Raw genomic sequence first — 17,348 nt, 5'->3', positions numbered from 1 at the left:
ACAGAAGAAGCTATGTTGTCTCAATTTAATCTTCTATAATAAAATACTTTCATTTGTGTCTTATTCTTTACCCTGCTGTAAATAAATTATGGTAATGGCTTAGGCTGATCTCCTAAATATAAGTAAGGGAGAACTTAATGTATCTCAGTCATTCACCTGTCAGAATTCTAGAAATCCATAACCCTATGCCAATAATGTCTGCAGCTTCAACTCCAATTAATATCTAGTTTATGGAGTATATGCTAGTACCCTATAGTATATAGAGATATAATAAGATGTTGTTCAATAATATTTCTCTATAATATCGAGATCAGAGTAGAGTGATCTATAGTTAACCCTATAGAATAAAGGGTTAAACCAATCAGATCCACAGCTGCTGTATTTGCAGCATATGGTAAAAATCACACACAAGAAAGCACATCTGAGCGAAATGCGCGTCAACGTTTGCTTTGTTTGTCTCTGTATTATACCCCCTTGAAACCCTCCTTGGCCACTAGCTAGAAACCCAGTAGGCAGATAGCAATATACCAATTGCTGTTGCACAACGCCTATCAGCAATTTGCCTTTGGATAGCTAATAGTGCACTATTTTGCATTACAGAGTGGTAGTGGGGATTTTGACCATATGCTACAGCAGCTGTGGATCTGATTAGTTTAACCCTTTATTCTTATTTTATGCAATTCAAGTTTTTTGGAAGAAAAGATAAATAAAATACAATCAAAATGTGTATTAATTATATATTTTTCATCATCTTCTGAACTAAGTTGAATAACTATGAGACCAAGGGGCTGTTCTATTTTATTATAAATAACCTTATGCGATTATTTTACCTTTTTCCACTTATATTCATGGTCCACCAAAGAAGAAATAAAAGTGGAGAAATATGATATTTTTTGCAAAAAAAAAAAGTCTGATGGACTATATTAATATAAATGACTATATAATTTTACACAATATTTTATTAAAACGTCTTAGAAATGCCCTTAACTTGGTCCTATGTCATCATTTAAAAAAGTAGTTTCACTTTGTGCTTTTTAGGAAAAACAAACATTATTAGTCCCTATTTTCAGACACGATGTTTTCTAACTTGCCTTTTAATACGGATTCAAGTACTAACAATGACTACATAAAGTGTATAAAGTGACATTTTATTGTTGCATTATCTGAACCACCCCTACGTGTTACTTATTAGTATAAGAGGAGGAAGCGGGGGGGGAAAATGAGAAGTACAAATTTTCATTTCTTCTCTTCTGTAGAATATCCCCATAAGTCTTGTTTGTTAATGCAGGCATATTATACTTTTTTTTCTTTTATTTTGATGAATATATTACACTTCAGATCTGTACAGGACAAGTATATATTGATCTCGAAGAGGAGGTGGAGGGGCAAGAAGGCACAACAACAACAGTGGGTTGTTTTTGGTTTTTTTTAAAAAATAAATAAATATAGAAATAACCCTAGATACAGAAGCCCCTGTTCACCATTGAGCTGGAATACATTCACTCAGTAAATTAGTAAAAAGGTTAGATGGACATATTTTCTGCATGGCAGATTTTTCTTTTTTGTATGAACATTTAGGTTCAAAATGGAGAACTTTTCAGTTCTAAAAAACATGCAGGAGCTGATAAACTCTACATTTTCACTACATTTCTAGCCTGCTTTTAGATTGCAATTAGCAAGCAAAATAATTGAAAGCTTTGTTATCAAGCACATGTTGGTATTTCCATAAAAGACAACGCAATATAGACAAAACATTATATGAATATACATACAATAGAACATATTTAAAATATACCTCTTCTTTTAACTGCTCTTCTGATTTACCAACCCAAGCCACCTCAGGGTGGGTATAGATCACAGACGGTACACAGTTGTAGTCAATGTGGACTGCTCCGCCAGCCATGCCCTCAACACAGATTATACCCTCATCTTCCGCTTTGTGGGCCAACATTGGCCCAGCTACTACATCCCCGATAGCATAAATACTATAAAAAAAAAAAGAAGTACTAGTTGAATACAGGATAGTTGGGTTTAATATTTGCTAGCGATAATAGAATTACAGTACAATTAAAGTACAGACAATCATAAAACATAAACCAGTTTTAGCCATTAGAAAATAAAGAACAATATTGATACAATCAGTTCAGTGCATTATTCTATCTGGTTTTAAACAGATAAGGAATATAATCTTATCTAAACCTCTATCATGTCTGAATATCATAATTCCCTCTCCACCCCCAATAATCCTCATTACCCATCAACAAAGGGGCAAGTCCTATCCAATTAGGGGTGTAGGCACATAATACTTGGGCTTGTTTGGGAGGTTCAGGCACTGTCCGATTTTTCATAGGAATAGTAGGATATGGCTTTGCTGTTTTCAGTGATACTCGCAAATGTGAGATGTGATCCCTTCCATGAATAAGCTACAGCAACTTCTCCAGCAGAAAGATACACTTTTTTTTTTTTCTTCAACTTACATGATGGATGCCCAGATAACACAGCTTCATATGGCAAAATAGGATTTTTATATTTACATAAAATCATTTTCTCTTAGTCCATTTGGGGGTGGACCGGACACATTGGGTTATACTGTAGAGGATCCCCGGATGCAAACACAAGAATCCTGTAAAACTGAGTAAACATGTGAACGGAGGACCAGGTGGCTGCCAGATACAGCTGCTCAGTCGAGTCGCTATACCGTGACGCCCAGGAAGCACTCGCCAACTTCGTGGAGTGAGCCCCGAAGATTATCTGGAACAGGCTGCCCAGCCACACCATGAATGTGACCGATTACAGCCGTAAACCACCGAGCAATAGTCACCTTAGAGGCTGGTCAGTCTCTCTTTGGAACAACATAGAGGACCACATGATCCTCAGTCTTGAACACATTGTAAGTCCTACGCACATACGTACAAAAAGCTCGGACCACACCCAGAGAATGAAGAGAAACCTCATCCTCCGAAGACTAAACATCTGGTCAGGGCAGGGATAAAGGACAATGTTTTGATTTATGTGGAACCTGGACACCATTTTAGGAAGGAATGAGGACTTGGTCCGAAGAACCGCCCTATCCTCATGAAAAACAAAAAGAGGAGACCTACGGGACAAGGCTGTGAGCTCCAAAACTTTTCTAGTCAATGAAATGGCCAAAAGGCAGACAGTCTTCCACGTCAGAAACTTCAAATGCACGCTGTGCAAGGGTTTAAAAAGGGAATGCTGCAAAGCATTCAACACCAAGTTTAAATTCCAAGGTGCCACCAGAGAATCATACGGAGGCTGTACATAAAGCGCAACCTGCAGGAACATCTGCCCATCAGGCATCAAAGTGTCTCTTTGAAAGAAAACCGAAAGAGCAGACATCTGAACCTTAAGCGAACTAAGGTGCAAACCAGCATTCAGCCTGTCCTGCAAGTACATAACTAACCTTGACAATTGAAAAGAAGAGGTAGGGTGCATCTTCCTTTCATACCAGGCAATTTAAGTTCTCCATACATGATTATAGATTTTGGCCGAACTCAGGTTCTGCGTCCGACGTATGGTCTGCACCATGTCTAAGACAAACTCTTAGCTTGAAGGATCATGGCTTCAACTGCCACGCCGTTAGAGCCACACATTCTAAACAGAGATGAAAAAATGGTCATTGACTTAACAGGTCTGGCCAGAGTGGCAGAGGCCGCGACCAAACCCCAGCTATTGAAGAAAACATCGGTGTACAGACCCTCTGAGGCTAATCCGGCTGCACCAAAGGACTGGAACACCCTCGCTCTTTATTTTCTTTAAAACCTTCTGAAACATGGCAACTGGAAGGAACGGGTAATCCAGGGGGAACCACCAGGGAACAGACTTTGGGGCATATTTAAGAAAGCACGATAGTGCACTTACTGTAAAATTAAGGTCCCTCTGTGTCCTCCGCATATTTATGAAAGGTGCATCGCAGCAGATATCGTGGATATCTGCTGCTTTGCACTCCTCTTTGTTTTTGGGAGCAGTCACCATTCAACAGTATGTTGACTGCTCCTGGCCGCAATCTAACAAGTTCCCGAAAAAAAAGTTTTTCCCGGTAACTTGTCTTGATAATGTACGCCAGCATCAAAATTGTCAGATTTCAGTGCTGTCACTATAGTTGCAGAGACAGAGCGGGGATGTTTTTTTGCGCATGTGCAGTTTTTCAAACTGCACATGCGCAATTGCTGTAAGACGACAAGTGAAGAAGACCTGAAGGAGATCCGTGGGCATCTCGTTCCGAAGAGGTGGGGTGTGATTTTTTTTATCACAGAAACAGCAGTTTATCGGAACTGCTGTTTCTGTGATCCTTTTTAATAAATTTGAGAAATAGTTCAATCCTTATCCATGCGATAAGGATTGATAACTATTTTTCATTTTTGCCGATGATTGATAAATGTGTCCCTATATGTCTACTAATATAGCCCGAGGATCACTTCCACTAGAGCAGAAGAGCACTTTGTGGTTCAACAGACACGTCATCACGTTGACGTCCGTTTGACCCTACCCGTCTACCAATTAACGAAAGACCTCCGGACGGACAGACTATTCGCTGGGATGAAGAGGCTGCCTGCTCAGAAATGCCCCCTCACAATTTTCTACCCCATGATGAAAATTACCATGACGACCCGAACGAGAGTTTCGGTCCACTAAAAGATCCTGTGTCTCTCTCACATGGCTAAAGGACTCCTTGTGCCTCCCTGGTGATTGAGGTATGCCACCGTGGCATTGTCCGTCTGTATCTTCACTGTCCTTCCCTGCAGCAACCGTTCCGCACTGTCGGAGAGCTGAACACGGCTCGCAGTTCTAATACATTGATTGGAAGCTTGGATTCCTACAGAGTACAAAACCATTAAAATAAGCTTGTGGAAAGGCTGCACCCTAACCCTGTAGCCTGGCATCCGTTGTCACCAAAGTCCAATCCCAGATTGAGAACGGGCAAACCTGGGAGAGATTTTCCTTCTGCATCCACGATGGGAAAGATGGAACACCTGGCTGGAAAGATTCAGATGCGTCATGTTCAACTTCGAGAGAAATTTCAGTTAAAACTCCTAGGCATGAAACTGAGCAAACTGGACCACCTCGAAAGTCGATACCATCTTGCCCAGAACCTTCATGCAGAAGTGTACAGAGGTCTGTTTGACAGCCAACAGAGAGCCTACAATCTGCAAGGACTTAATCTTGTCTGGAGGCAAGAACACCCGCTGTTTGTGGGTGTCGAAGACCAGACCAAAAAGATTATTTGTTGGGACGCAGAGAATTTGGACTTCTTGATGTTGTGGATCCAACTGTGGGACTCCAGAGTCTGTGCAGTCACCTGGACATGGGACAAAAGTACCGCAGGGGACTCCGCCTTCAGAAGAAGATCATCTAGGTAAGGGATGATCGAAAACCGCTTGGACAGCAATAGCCCAGCCATGACCACCATGATTTTGGTGAAGACCCGTGGCAAGACCAAAAGGAAGAACCTGCAATTGGTAATGGTCTGTGTGACTGGATCACTGATAAATAACTATTGGTATAAATTTATTGAAAGGAAATAGCGCAGGCCGCTTATTTATATAATTGCACGTGCACTTATTTTTGATATTGTGAATATTGTGAGCTAGAAAATCGTTATTTCTGAGACTAGGGTAGAAAATTAGTTTTTTCTGTTTTAACATTTTAAAAGCAAATGCCTTATTTTAATGTATACCTGATACAATAAGTCTTCGTTTTGAAAGCTTTTTGCATATCTTGATGCAAGAAAATGCTTTGTTGTACCTGTCTTTGGGAATGCTTTTCCTGCTAGTCTAAAGAGAGGATTCATGTTGATTGAATCTTTTGAAGGCAGGAAGGGTTAATTAAGACCCTGTTACTAGATTTCCTGTGTCTAAAGACAAGATGCAAGACATCACTGGATTTGTAAGATATCACAGACAAGTGTAAATATTGTTAGCTTTGCAATGCATGTAAATCTATGTTTTGGTAAGCAGGGTACATCCCGATTCTAAAAATAGCCTGTGTCCAAATCTGTATAAAATGCACTGACTTGTACGCTGAAATGTATCTTTTGATTTCAAAATCTGACCCGATCACTGGTACCTCTAACCAGTGAAAGCAAATAAACATCTTGCTTCATAGACCTGCTTGAAAATATCTTCCATGCTGAAAATCCTGTGACCTACAGATTAGACCCAAACTCTAATCCATTCTCCGGCTGATTCTGAGTATTTGGACCCAGCTCTCCAGTACCACCGCTCTGCCTGCTACCCAGGCAGCCCTGGCCAGTGTGAAAGGCCAGGGGTTCTCCATCCACAGCAACCCTGATCTATAGTAAGAGGTCAGGAGTAGCAGCCCAGGTACGTTAGAAGCATCGGTTACCCAGAAGGAACGTGGTTCTGAGTACCATAAAAGGAGCTCAGTGGTGGCAGTAGGCCCCTCCCACTGTGGCAGGAGGGGCGTATTCGGAATAACGAAAGGGGACGGTGGCAAAGTAAGCCCAGCCAGTTCCCTGCAACAACAGATAGGGTGGCATAGGCGGTCCATCCTGTCACAGTCTGATTTAACAGCATACTTGGAGGGGAACTGATGACCCTCCCCCAGATGGGAACATGCAGAAAGGCATCCTTCCTGTCTAGTGATATAATGAACTCCCCCAGCTCAATGCTGTGAATCACTGACCTACTGACCATATGGACTCCCATCTTGAATGTGGCCACCCTCAGCTGGGTGTTTAAATATTTGCGTTTAAGGTTCGGCCTGAACGAACCATCTGGCTTTGGAAAGAGAAACAGGTTGGAATAAAACCCCAAACATGAGATCCCAGCAACAGAATTACAACCCCAGAAAAAAATAGGGAGTGGAAGGCTTCTCGCAGAGCCAGTCGCTTTGTCCAGCATGTGGGGAGTCCTGTGGAAAAGAACTGTCTGAGGGGATAACTTAGGAGATTGATCGTGTGCCCCTAGTTCATGATTTTCCGGACACAGGCTTCCATGTAGACTGAAACCACTGATCCTGGAAGAAGTTAAGACAGGCTCTCACCACGGCGGTTTAGGAGCATTAACAGGAATGCCCACCCATGTAGACGCTTCCCATTTAGCTAGAACCTCCGTGGGAAAACAGATAACAGGACTGCAGACAAAGGGACACCTGGAACTTGTGGATCAGGTGACGATCAGGGCTCACCCACCCGATCATCCAGATCAAGGATCTACCCTATGCAACATAATAAACACCGATGGGAGAAAAACACACAAGAGAAGAAGAGCATCACACAATCAAAGAAAAGAAAAAGTGAGCCTGCAATACAGCCCCAGAGACAAAACAATCTTGGGGATAAACCACTCAGAAAACCAACCTCACAGACCCAGGAACCTTACAGAAGGTAGGACAGAGCAGGGGAGAGCTTGAGCTCCAAATTGGCTGCAGTTCTGGAGTCTGCACACAAGAAGTGAGAGACCAACAGGGAGTAAGTGCAGGATGAGGCAAGAGGCATCTCCTCCCAGGGCCTAGCACTGGATTGGCAGCAGTCAAGCAGGACAGCCTCCTCAACCAATCCAGAGCCTAACAGGGACTTGCATGAAAAAAAAGTAAACCCTACCTGACCCAGCCCCTTAAGGAATCTAATGGCTGCCTTCAATAAGACACAGATGGCCCACTGCAGGTTCCTAAACCCCCCTCTCCCAGCACTGCGATGTGGTTGACAGCATTGGCACATCCACGGCACCTCTTGTCCCCCGCTCCAACCAGCCCACAGCTGTCTGTGCAATGTGCTGCAGAATCACAGCAACAGCAGGCAGCAGTCCCTAGGATAGGGTTCCACATGCTGCGGCAACCTGAGGTCTAACAGAAAGAGGTATAGAGGGGAAAGAACTAGGGTCAGCTGTAAACTTTCTTCAAATGCCCAGACGCCTATCTCCTACACTATACCGCAATGTTTCAAGTGCCCCCAATAGGATGTGGGAGACAAAACAGATAAACACCTTTTCAAATAGAATAACAATGTAGAGTAACAATGTCTACAAATATTTTTATTTTTTTTTTAAGATGATAAAGTACATTTTATTGACCACAAACAACTTACTTTGGGATTTGTGTCTGAAATCTGCTGTTGATTGGTATTCTTCCCCTGTTATCCAGCTCAATTCCCAATTCTTGCAATCCAAGGTTTTGGGTGAAGGGACGACGGCCAATGCAAACAAGTAAAACATCACAAGTAATTACCTCTGCCTTGCCACCAGCTGCTGCTTCGATACTGTCAACAAAAATGATATTAGATTAGGTAACTCATCAGATGTTGTATTGTTTTATTTATAATAAGCAGGAAAATATTCTGCAGTGCTGTACAGTGAGTATATCAAACACTGCATCTGCTACAGTATAGAGAGAGAAGTCTAACATTAAATATGTTTGCTAAGCTTTAACTGAAACCACTGCACTTAGAGCTCAAACTTTCTAGTTACAGGTAGAATAAAGTATATTTTATAATAAAAAAACATGTGTTGCCTAAGGTTTGCATGCAGTACTGAACTTTAAAGTGCAATCTAAAACATATTTTATTAGCTGTAAGTAGACACTTTTTGTATTCATTTAAATATTTTTCTCCATATCCATTGGAGCACAATGGAACTTTGGGTATAGAGATGCGTGCAGAAGCTTGGGCACTTTAAGGAAAACGTAATGAAGTGTAGGCTTCTCCCTCTCTATAACCCACTGCAGAAAAGTGACAGTTTCTAACCAAGCCCAAAATTAGAAGCAGAGTAGAAGATAAACTGAGGAGAAAGAGAGAAAACAATCAAAAGGATAGACCTCCAAAACATGGACCACTAAACTCAAACAAGGAACAGACCAAGAGCACACCATGGGTAGGTGGGCATTCATTGTGGCCCAAAGGATTTCAAGAAAAGGATTTAACGCAAATTAAAAGAAAAAATTCTCATACATTAATTGGAGTCTGGAAGCATAGGGAGTTCACAAAGCTTCCCCTAAGGGACGCAACGCTCTGAGGTTACCGGGTGCAAAAGTTTAATTCCAAAACTAGAGTCTCTGGACGCAGAAACATTAAATTTATAGCACTTACTGAATGTATAAACAGAAGACAGAAGACCAGGTAGTCACTTACCAAAACTGTTCTGTCAAAGCCACAAGAGGCACTCACTGACTGGGTGGTATGTGCTCTCACGCTATCGGGGATTGGAAGACCTGTTCCAGTCTATTGTTTGGTTGCAGGCAAACCTCTCGAGCATTGTAAAGAAGTAGGAGGTTTCAGTCTTAAACTAGCAGTCATATCCAAATACATTTTAACGGCTCAGACATCTAGCAGAAGAAAGGAATCTTCTACAACTAAAGATTGCTAGATCCTCAGTCTAGGGAGGATTATATCCTTATTTAGGTGAAATTTCGATGCCACCTTTGGTTGGAATGAGGGCTTAGTATGTAAAATTGCCCTGTTATGAAACCCAATGAAAGGAGATTTGCAGGAAAGAACCAACTCAGAGACACTTCAGTGAAAATGGCTGGTAAAATGGCTGGTAAAATGGCTGGTAAAATGGCTGGTAAAATGGCTGGTAAAATGGCTGGTAAAATGGCTGGTAAAATGGCTGGTAAAATGGCTGGTAAAATGGCTGGTAAAATGGCTGGTAAAAACAGTCTTCTAAGTAAGAAAATTTAGTTCTACAGAATCTAAAGGTTAAAATGGTGGATGCCTTAGATCTTTAGAAAACAGTTATGATTCTACGGCACAATGGAAGGAATCTATGGTTGTTGGACATGCAGAACTCCCTACAGAAAAGTCTGAATCTCCAGAACTAGTTCCAGGGCTGAAACTTGCACTTTAAAGGAACATCAAGCAATATAAATCTTCCAGAGTCCATGGTAGTTTTAAGTTGACGATGACTTTCTAGCTGAAGATTGCTTTCAGACAGAACTTAAAGATGTCAAAATTATGTCTTTGAAAAACACGTCATAGAAGCCAGATGATGTACATTCTGATGATGGAACGGACCTTGGGATAACAAATCCATCTTAACTGAAGGTGCCATGACAGACCTCTTGCGATCTTTAAAAATTCTGCATACTACTACCCGAATCATCTCTAAGATACAGTATAGCTTTGAGATGGAAACAACAGATACGCCCTATTCCTCATCTGCATCAGCTCCCATCATGAGACGGTTTAGGTGGCATGAATACATCACAGATGGCCCCGGGGCTCCTCAAGATACTCCTGACTTCCCAGCAGCTCATTTTCCAGCGGCCCTCATAGAATCCCCTCAGCCTATTGATCAGCTCCAACCCCCCCGATACCCCTCCCATGGTAGAAACATCTTCGGTCGGTCAAAATGAAGGTTGATATGTCTTGCTGTATCATTTTTTTCTTTTTCTTTTATCAGTAAATGTTAAATGTACATTGTTTATATAGTATGCCTTATTTTAATCGAGTGATTCCTTTCCCCTTGCGTGGGGATTCCCTATGTGTTTTCCTTTGTTTGTATTTTCTCTTCCCCTCTTTTTTTTTTCTGTCCCCCATATATCTTTGAAAATGTTCAATAAAAATATTGATGAAAAAAAAAAAAAAAATATTCTGCATACTGGGAACTCATTGACCAATAAGGAGCAACCAGGATTACTTGGATCCTCTCTTCTTTTTAGAACCCTTGGTAGCATTTCTACTGGAAGAAAGATATAAAGGAGATGAAAGTTCCAGTCATAGCGTCTACTAGACACTTTTCTGGGTTCCCTGCTCTTACACAGTAACAGTCTACTTTGTGGTTCAACCAAAATTCCATTTTGTCGACATCCTTTTGACCCCACCTTTCGACAAGTTGAAAGAATACCTTTAGATGAAGGGACCTTGCTCATGGATGTAGTGTTTTCTTGCTGAGAAAACCAGCTTTCCTCCTGAAACTCTACTCCTAAAATGAAGACAGCTGATATCGCCAGAACACTGAGGTCAACCCAGCACATTATTCCCTTGACTTCTTTCATCACCAGAGAGCAATTAGAGACTCCCCTTTTGACTAATATATGCCACCGCCAGATTGAATTTTTATTGACTTTTCCTTAAGAAAAGGTTGAGCCTTGACTACAGCATTTGAGACTGAACTGAGCTTCAAAAATGAAAATCTTCTTGGAACCACCTTCCCTGAAGACCGTACTGCAAAGTCACTGCCCCCTAGCTCTGAAGACTGCCATCAGTTGTCATATTTGTCCAGGTTCAGATCATGAATAGTTGAACCTTGGAGAGGTTATCTTTGTTGAGCCACCAATGAAGAGATAAAAACATCTTTGAGGAAAACTTGATTAACTGTCTGGACAGGATGAGATGAGATTTGTTCCACATTGTCAGTAATTCTATTTGCAACTCCTTCATGCCCAGTTGAATCGAAATCAGTCTGACAGCTAACAAAGACCATTATAGTTTCTGTAGTGAGAGCATCTTGCCCTCTGGTAAGAATGTTCTCTTTTGAAAAGTATCAAATAGGTCCTACTAAAATCATCTGCTGGGTGTGAACTAGCCTGGAGTTTTGGTAATTTAAGAGCCCCCCCATGGGACTCTAACACCCAGGTCATCATGTGAGTATGATCTTGGAGAACTGGTTTGATAAGCAAATACAGAATGATATTTAATCCTCTGGATCTCAAGAGAGTGGACGTTGCCACCATGATTTTTGTAAAAAATCTGTCGCTAGACAAAAGGGCTTGTTAACACTGAGACTGAAAAATCTGAGGAGACAGTGGTGTTCCTCCCAGATTGGTAGATGTAAATTAGCGTTCTAGATGTCCATGGACATCAAAAACTCATTCTCCTCCATGATGTTTATCACAGATCTCAGGGACTTCAAGTCGTTTCGAGGGTGGTTCAAGTATTTTAGGTTCAAAATTGTCCTGAAAGCAGTGTCTGTTTTGTGGACTATAAAAATGTTTGAAAAAAAAACACAAACTTTTTCTGACGTTCCGGAGCACAAATGATCACTCTCGAGGAAAGCAAAGATTGAATGACCTCTGTAGTGAAAAACCTGTGGGGAAGACCTGTAGTCAAGTGTTGTAACCCTGATCCATGATTCCTCTCACCCTTGAGTGGTCTTGAACCACTGCTCCTTGAATAGGAGACGAGCAACCACCACAGGAGATCCCAAGTGGGCAAAAGTGCCCGTCATTTTGTCCACTTCTCAGACTGTTTTGCTGTTAATCTCTTACCAAACCAGGCCTGTCTTCTCTTCTGCTGTTCTCTATGGGTAGCCGTGAACTGTCCCCTAAGATAAGTCCCTCTTCTTCCTAAAGGTTGAAAGTACAGAAACCTATTCACTTTAGGTTTGGATGCATTAAAGGAAGGTTGATAATTTTTTGATATTTCAGGACCAAAGAGGATGTCGCCTAAAAAGGTAGTCCACAGTTCCTTTAGATTCCAGATCAGTCTCCCATGCCTTAAGTCAAAAAGTTTGCCTGGCTTCCATAACTGAAGCAGAGATACTGGCTGAAATAAAAGCAGCATCCAAGGCTGCATTGGCTAGGTATTCAAACTAAGGTCCATACACACAACATTTTTTCCCCCAGCACACTGCTATAGCCAGCAACAGATCTGCCATTTCTACTGTAGATAAAAATGCAAAAGTCTTTGTTGCACACATTTGCAAATGTATGTTTAAGCCATCCTGCCACGCCAAGGCGCTTTTGCATATAGGATGGTCCTACTCTAAACAATGAGAGTCCCTATATTTGGGCCATACATATGTGTTTTTAAATTGAGAGCTAACTTACCAAAGAGGTACCCCAGAAGCCTCCAAATAGCAATCCAATGTCAGCACTCCCCCTCAGCTACTGACACCAACATGCCTCTCAGACAAATACAAAAGTGGAAGCTGCTCAAATCAATTTATAGGCCATAACAGGTGCTGAAAGGGTGGGGTTATCCTGCAAGGAACATACACACAACATTTAATGATCATTTTATTAACGCAGGCTGAAGCCAGAACGGGTCTAAGCACGACAACTGCAAACACAAACTCAGATTTTAAAATCATTTTGCATTTTCTCTCGAACCCGTTCTTCAGCAAGGCCGCATTCAGAATAGGGATGTCTGCCGCCTTTGACAAACTAGCAAAAGGGACTTCCACTTTAATTGAAGATTCCCACTTTTCCCTATCTTGACCTGGAAATTAATTTAAAAAAAAAAAAAAAAAAAAGATCTGCGTGAAATATGATCTTATACCTTTTGTCAGGTTTAGACCTGGCCAAGCCCAACAACTCATTTAAGTGAGGAGAGGATGGAAAAGGAATATACAGTTTCATTTTTCTTTTAAACAAGGTTACCTTAGGATCCTCCTGGCCCTGAATATTGAGGGTTTGACAGACAGCCCTCAACAAATCATCAATACCTTTATTTTAGAGGTATTTTTGTCCAAATATTAAGAGTCCTCTAAATCAGAATGTTCCTCGGACTCACCTTCCTCCGGAGTCAGAGTCAAAAATATTCAAAAAAATGCACCAAATAAGGAGTGGCAGTTGCCTGGTCAAGCAGAAGATGAAGATTCTAACGCCTTCTCCATGGAAGCAGAGACGTTAAACAATCCCTGAAACGACTTTGTCAGACTTTGGACCCAAGGAAGTTCCTTGGTGGCAGTAGTAGCCCAAATAAGTGTTTACAGTGACTGAGGTCCTGACACGTTAAGGGCTGAGACAGTAGGAACATTATCTTCATTCTGCACCCTGGGTGGAGAAACAAGATGAACAAGCTCAGCAATGGATTTGGCCAAGGACTTAAGCCAGGCTGGTTCTGCCAGGACGGCGCTATTAAACGCTGACAAACATGGCGCACGAGTGTCGGCTTCACAAGTCAGACAAAGGGCTTCCGCCCCAGTCTGTCCACTCTGCAGTTTGGAGTAAAATTTTAAACATGGAAAAATGTCACTGTAGATGGCCCAACAGTAAAGGCCCTGACACTACTCCTTGTGTTTGACATTATAAATGAAAATAGATAACAGAGCAGGGAAGAGAGTATGGAAAGCAGAAGAACACAAGCACTATTTAGACAAAGCAGCACAGAATTCGTATAGACAGCACCCCCCAAGAAAAAATAAGCACACTCAATTACTTCCCAGGCAGGTGCTATAGAGAAGTCATCACTGTGGCTCTGTGTCTCGTTAGCTTTAGGCAGGCACACTTATAGTAGTTTAGATGTTTGACCCTCAGCTCCTCCCCCTAACTATGTCCAGTGTGTCAGGTGAAACGGAGAGGATTCAACTGCTGTCCTTGTGCCTAGTGAGGGGGCTAATGAATAGATCACTCACTTGACTCTCATATACCAGCACAAAGGCTCTGTGCAGAGCCCTAGTGATGATAGAGACCACCTGGAAGAATTCCTCTCTGACTCCACTGCAGTGGGAGGGGAGTCAGGAGTCAGCTACTGCTCCAGAGCACAGTCTGTACAGGGAAGCTGCTGTCTTTGCCGGCTGTCACTGGCAGGAGTAAAACCTACAACAAAAGTTAAAATTTGTAAATTATACTGCCTATGGCAGTAAATAGTTAAAGTGGCTTGCTCCTATGAATAAACGTCATCAGGTTTTCCTTAAAATGCTCAAGCTCCTGCACGCACCTCTATTTTCCATGGTTTCAGTATCCCCCAATGAGAAAAACCTTGACAAAAACTTGGGACTTCATCCAATCCCTATATGATGTAGGCTGTGTCATAGAGTCTTCATATGCTCTACTTTCAAAAACATGACGGTCATACTTACGAAACATCAATTTTCCCATCTGCCCTTTTCGTGGCGCCAGTGACCTTTGTGTTCAGTTTTAATTTCAGTCCCTGTTTTTGAAGAATGCGCTGGAAATTTTTGGAGATTTCCATGTCAATCCCTAATCCACCAACATGGCCCAAGAATTCAACTGCTGTAACTTCTGCTCCCAACCGCTGCCACACTGACCCCTGCAAATCAAAGGAGAGATAGCAGAAATGTTAAATTAGTATTCAAGATTATTCAAACTATTTTACACAAAGAAATGCATAATTACAAAATGCAATCCACTCATAAAGCAAAAATCATAGTCTGCAGTACTTTATGTTAGCTTTTGTAAAGTACTTTTTGTCTTTTTGCAATGAGACAAGAAATAAATTTTAGTTGAGTACCTTCAACAATACTATTACACCTATATTGCACAAATTAGTAATAAAAGTATTAGTTCATTTGTACAATAAGTGCAATATTAACCAATAAACCACTGCCAACACGTAAACATGTTAAAATTGTGTATACACTTAATAAGTTTGACAGTGACAAATTTACCAATTCTACACCAATTACACCAGCACCGATAACCACCATCTTCTCAGGTACTTGTTTCAGGGATAATGCGCCAGTGGATGAAACTATGGTGTCCTCATCAATCTGAAATTCAACAACATTTGATCAACACACAAACATTATAGTAGATCATGTATTGCTGTTTTGCATTAAAATGCCTAAAACAAAAACAAAAAGACTAAAATAAATAGCACAAAAACACTGAAATCATGTTTCACACTACATTTGTTTGTAATCTACGCACAATAATACATGAAAACAAAACCATTTTTGTGTTTTAGTTACATTTAATTTTCTCCCTCCAATTAGGCATTTATTTTACTTTCCAAGGTTAACTAATGAATGTAAATTTATAATACCTCAATTCCTGGGAATGGAGCAACGTCAGATCCAGTGGCTATGAGGATGTTCTTACTGTTGATTATCTGTGTACTGCCATCTGCTTTTGTTGCAGTTACTTGGTTTTTCCCTGTGATTTTTCCAAAGCCTGGAACATGTACAACCTGTATGAGACATACCACTATTATTGTGTGAACAACTAATAAATAAGTATTTTTAAGGATTTTCAACTGAACAATCTAAAACCTGAAGTGTACTTCTATTATTTTGTGGCCCATTAATGTCCAGCATGTGGCACACAATCCTTTTGTGCGGTAAGCAGGAAAAACACAAGCATCAACATATTGAGCCACAAGGAGTATTGCTCCCCATGCTGTATTCATTCACAAAAAAAACAACAAAAAAACTTTTTACTCACCATAAAACCCATTTATCTTATTCTATTGAGGGACACTGCGACCATGGACTATAGTAGGTGGACTTGGAACAATGGCACTTTAAATCTTAAACTGTTCAGTGGATACACCTCCACCCTACTATGCCCCTCCCATCCAAAGCCATTGAAAGTTTTAGAACAAAACCCAGAAGAGAGGGCCTAACTAGGCGTAACAATAAACTACCTACACATAAACAACAGACAAGCAGAACAAGGGAAGGAGTGCAGTGTCCCCCAACAAAATCAGAGAAATGGATTTTACGGTGATTAAAAAAAAAAAATTTTTTTTTCTTTCCTGGCTTTGGGGGGACACTGCAGCCCTGGGAACATTCCAAACCTGCCCCTTAGAGAGGGATCACTCTGAAACAGCTGCACATAAGACCTTGCATCTTGAGATATAAAGCCCTGCAACTTGTAGAATTTGGAAAAGGTGTGTACAGACACAGCGTATCGGCCCGATAACTGTTCAGCCGAAGCATCTTGACGCTCCGCTCAGGAAGCACCAACTGCCTTTAAGTCAACCGGCACCGGTCTAGCCGCCACAACGTAAGCCAAATGAATAGTGGATGTTATCCAACGAGCAATAATAGACTGCATGGATGAGGGCCAACAGCACTTGTGCACAACATACAGAATGAGAAGGATATTAATCTTATGAAGAGAAGCAATACAGTCCACGTAGCATCTAAGGGCCTGAACCACATCCAGAAGTTGCAAAAACACATCAGAAGTCAGATAACTAGGACAAAAAGTTGGAACAACAATCTCCTGGTTCAAGTGAAAAGAGGAGACCACCTTTGGCACAAAGGAGGGCCCCATGCGAAGCACTGCCCTGACATAATGAAAAACCAGAAAAAGAGGGTTACAGCACAGCACCCCCAACACAAACACACAGAGAGCTGAATAAAAAGCATGTAAAAAACACAACCTACCACATAACAGATCAACTGATCCTAAAGACTCAAAGGGCTCTTTAGTAAGTGCCCTGAACACTAAATTAAAATCTCAAGGCTCTACAGGCTCCCTTGAAGGAAGGTCTGTACTGAAATAAAAACGATAGCGCCAAAACCTGCATCTTCAAACAAGCGAGATGGAGGCCCTTGTCAAAACCTTCCTGTAGGAAGGATAACAATTAGGAAAGACTAAACCAGGAAGTGTGAAAACAGTGACCTTCACACCACTGAATATAAGCTTTCCATACACAATAGTAGTTTTCAGAAGGTTTCCTTGCATTAATCATAGTCTGCACAACCTTGTGCGAAAAAGACCCAGATGGACTTCTTTAG

General features: G+C 41.3%; 1 protein-coding gene across 1 annotated transcript in view; it reads right to left on the bottom strand.

Annotated features, from left to right (window-relative positions):
- The window catches only part of DLD (dihydrolipoamide dehydrogenase), a 30,801-nt gene that overhangs the window by 2,180 nt on the left and 11,273 nt on the right, over positions 1 to 17,348 (bottom strand). Inside the window, exons 7-11 of the mRNA XM_075208823.1 lie at positions 15,647 to 15,790; positions 15,270 to 15,371; positions 14,721 to 14,911; positions 8,069 to 8,239; positions 1,796 to 1,985 (exon numbers count right to left, since the gene is read on the bottom strand). Coding sequence (XP_075064924.1) covers positions 1,796 to 1,985; positions 8,069 to 8,239; positions 14,721 to 14,911; positions 15,270 to 15,371; positions 15,647 to 15,790 — 798 coding nt within the window. The remainder of the gene's footprint in view (positions 1 to 1,795; positions 1,986 to 8,068; positions 8,240 to 14,720; positions 14,912 to 15,269; positions 15,372 to 15,646; positions 15,791 to 17,348) is intronic.

This window comes from Mixophyes fleayi, chromosome 4, assembly GCF_038048845.1.
Source record: "Mixophyes fleayi isolate aMixFle1 chromosome 4, aMixFle1.hap1, whole genome shotgun sequence".
NCBI classification, from domain to species: domain Eukaryota; kingdom Metazoa; phylum Chordata; class Amphibia; order Anura; family Limnodynastidae; genus Mixophyes; species Mixophyes fleayi.
The sequence above is the reverse complement of the archived record's forward strand: the minus strand, read 5'-3'. Positions and strand labels throughout refer to the sequence as shown.